This window comes from Penaeus monodon, chromosome 27 (assembly GCF_015228065.2).
Source record: "Penaeus monodon isolate SGIC_2016 chromosome 27, NSTDA_Pmon_1, whole genome shotgun sequence".
Lineage (NCBI taxonomy): Eukaryota > Metazoa > Arthropoda > Malacostraca > Decapoda > Penaeidae > Penaeus > Penaeus monodon.
Genome location: NC_051412.1, coordinates 13,309,835 through 13,310,543, shown reverse-complemented (window position 1 = coordinate 13,310,543; position 709 = coordinate 13,309,835). Strand labels below are relative to the sequence as shown.

Genomic DNA, 709 nt, shown 5'->3' with positions numbered 1-709 from the left:
CGTCTGTATCTATGTATAAACAAGTAATGGTATACCTGTGCATGACATTAAGCCCACCTCTACACGTAGCGTATGTCTTCTGCGTATTCTGTGATTTCTCATACTTCACTCCACACAAACTTCTGGATTGCTCTAGATATCCGTTAATATGTCGTTCCGTAAAATCCCCTTTGAGAAACATCGCTCCACCGGAAGGCTAGATTAAGCCATTCTCATTGAGCCACCCGGAGTCCTTTAAGCCTCTCTCAGAAAGCCACCCGTTCCCTTGGTCCGCAGGGGTGTGCATCGCGGAGTTCGAGTCGTCCTTCAACACGGCCGCCATCAACCGCAACCGCAACCGCAGCACAGACTACGGTATCTTCCAGATCAACAACAAATATTGGTGTGGCAGCGATTATGGCAAGAACGTCTGTGGAATCCCATGTTCCGGTGAGTTCCTTGTTTTCCCTCAACTGCAGTTGGTGCCGACAACTGTTATTCCGGTACGACTGCTCAAGCTAAAAAGTGAGAATAGATGAAGAGTGGTCCAAATGCCACCGACTCTATTTCTCCTTGACGCGTCTAGTCTGTAACGCATCTTAAACACGTACATTCTTCTCCGACGATTAGATCTGACGTCTGATGATATCACGGCTGCCGTGAGGTGCGCCGAGACTGTCCGCCGCGACACCGAACGCTACATGGGCCGTGGGAAAGGCTACACTGCCTG

At 49.8% G+C, this 709-nt stretch overlaps 1 protein-coding gene across 1 annotated transcript in view; it reads left to right on the top strand.

Moving 5' to 3' along the window:
• LOC119590355 (lysozyme C-like) overlaps positions 1-709 on the top strand; it is a 3,146-nt gene that overhangs the window by 1,891 nt on the left and 546 nt on the right. The window contains exons 3-4 of the mRNA XM_037939025.1: positions 277-429; positions 610-708. Of these exons, the coding sequence (XP_037794953.1) occupies positions 277-429; positions 610-708 (252 nt within the window). The remainder of the gene's footprint in view (positions 1-276; positions 430-609; position 709) is intronic.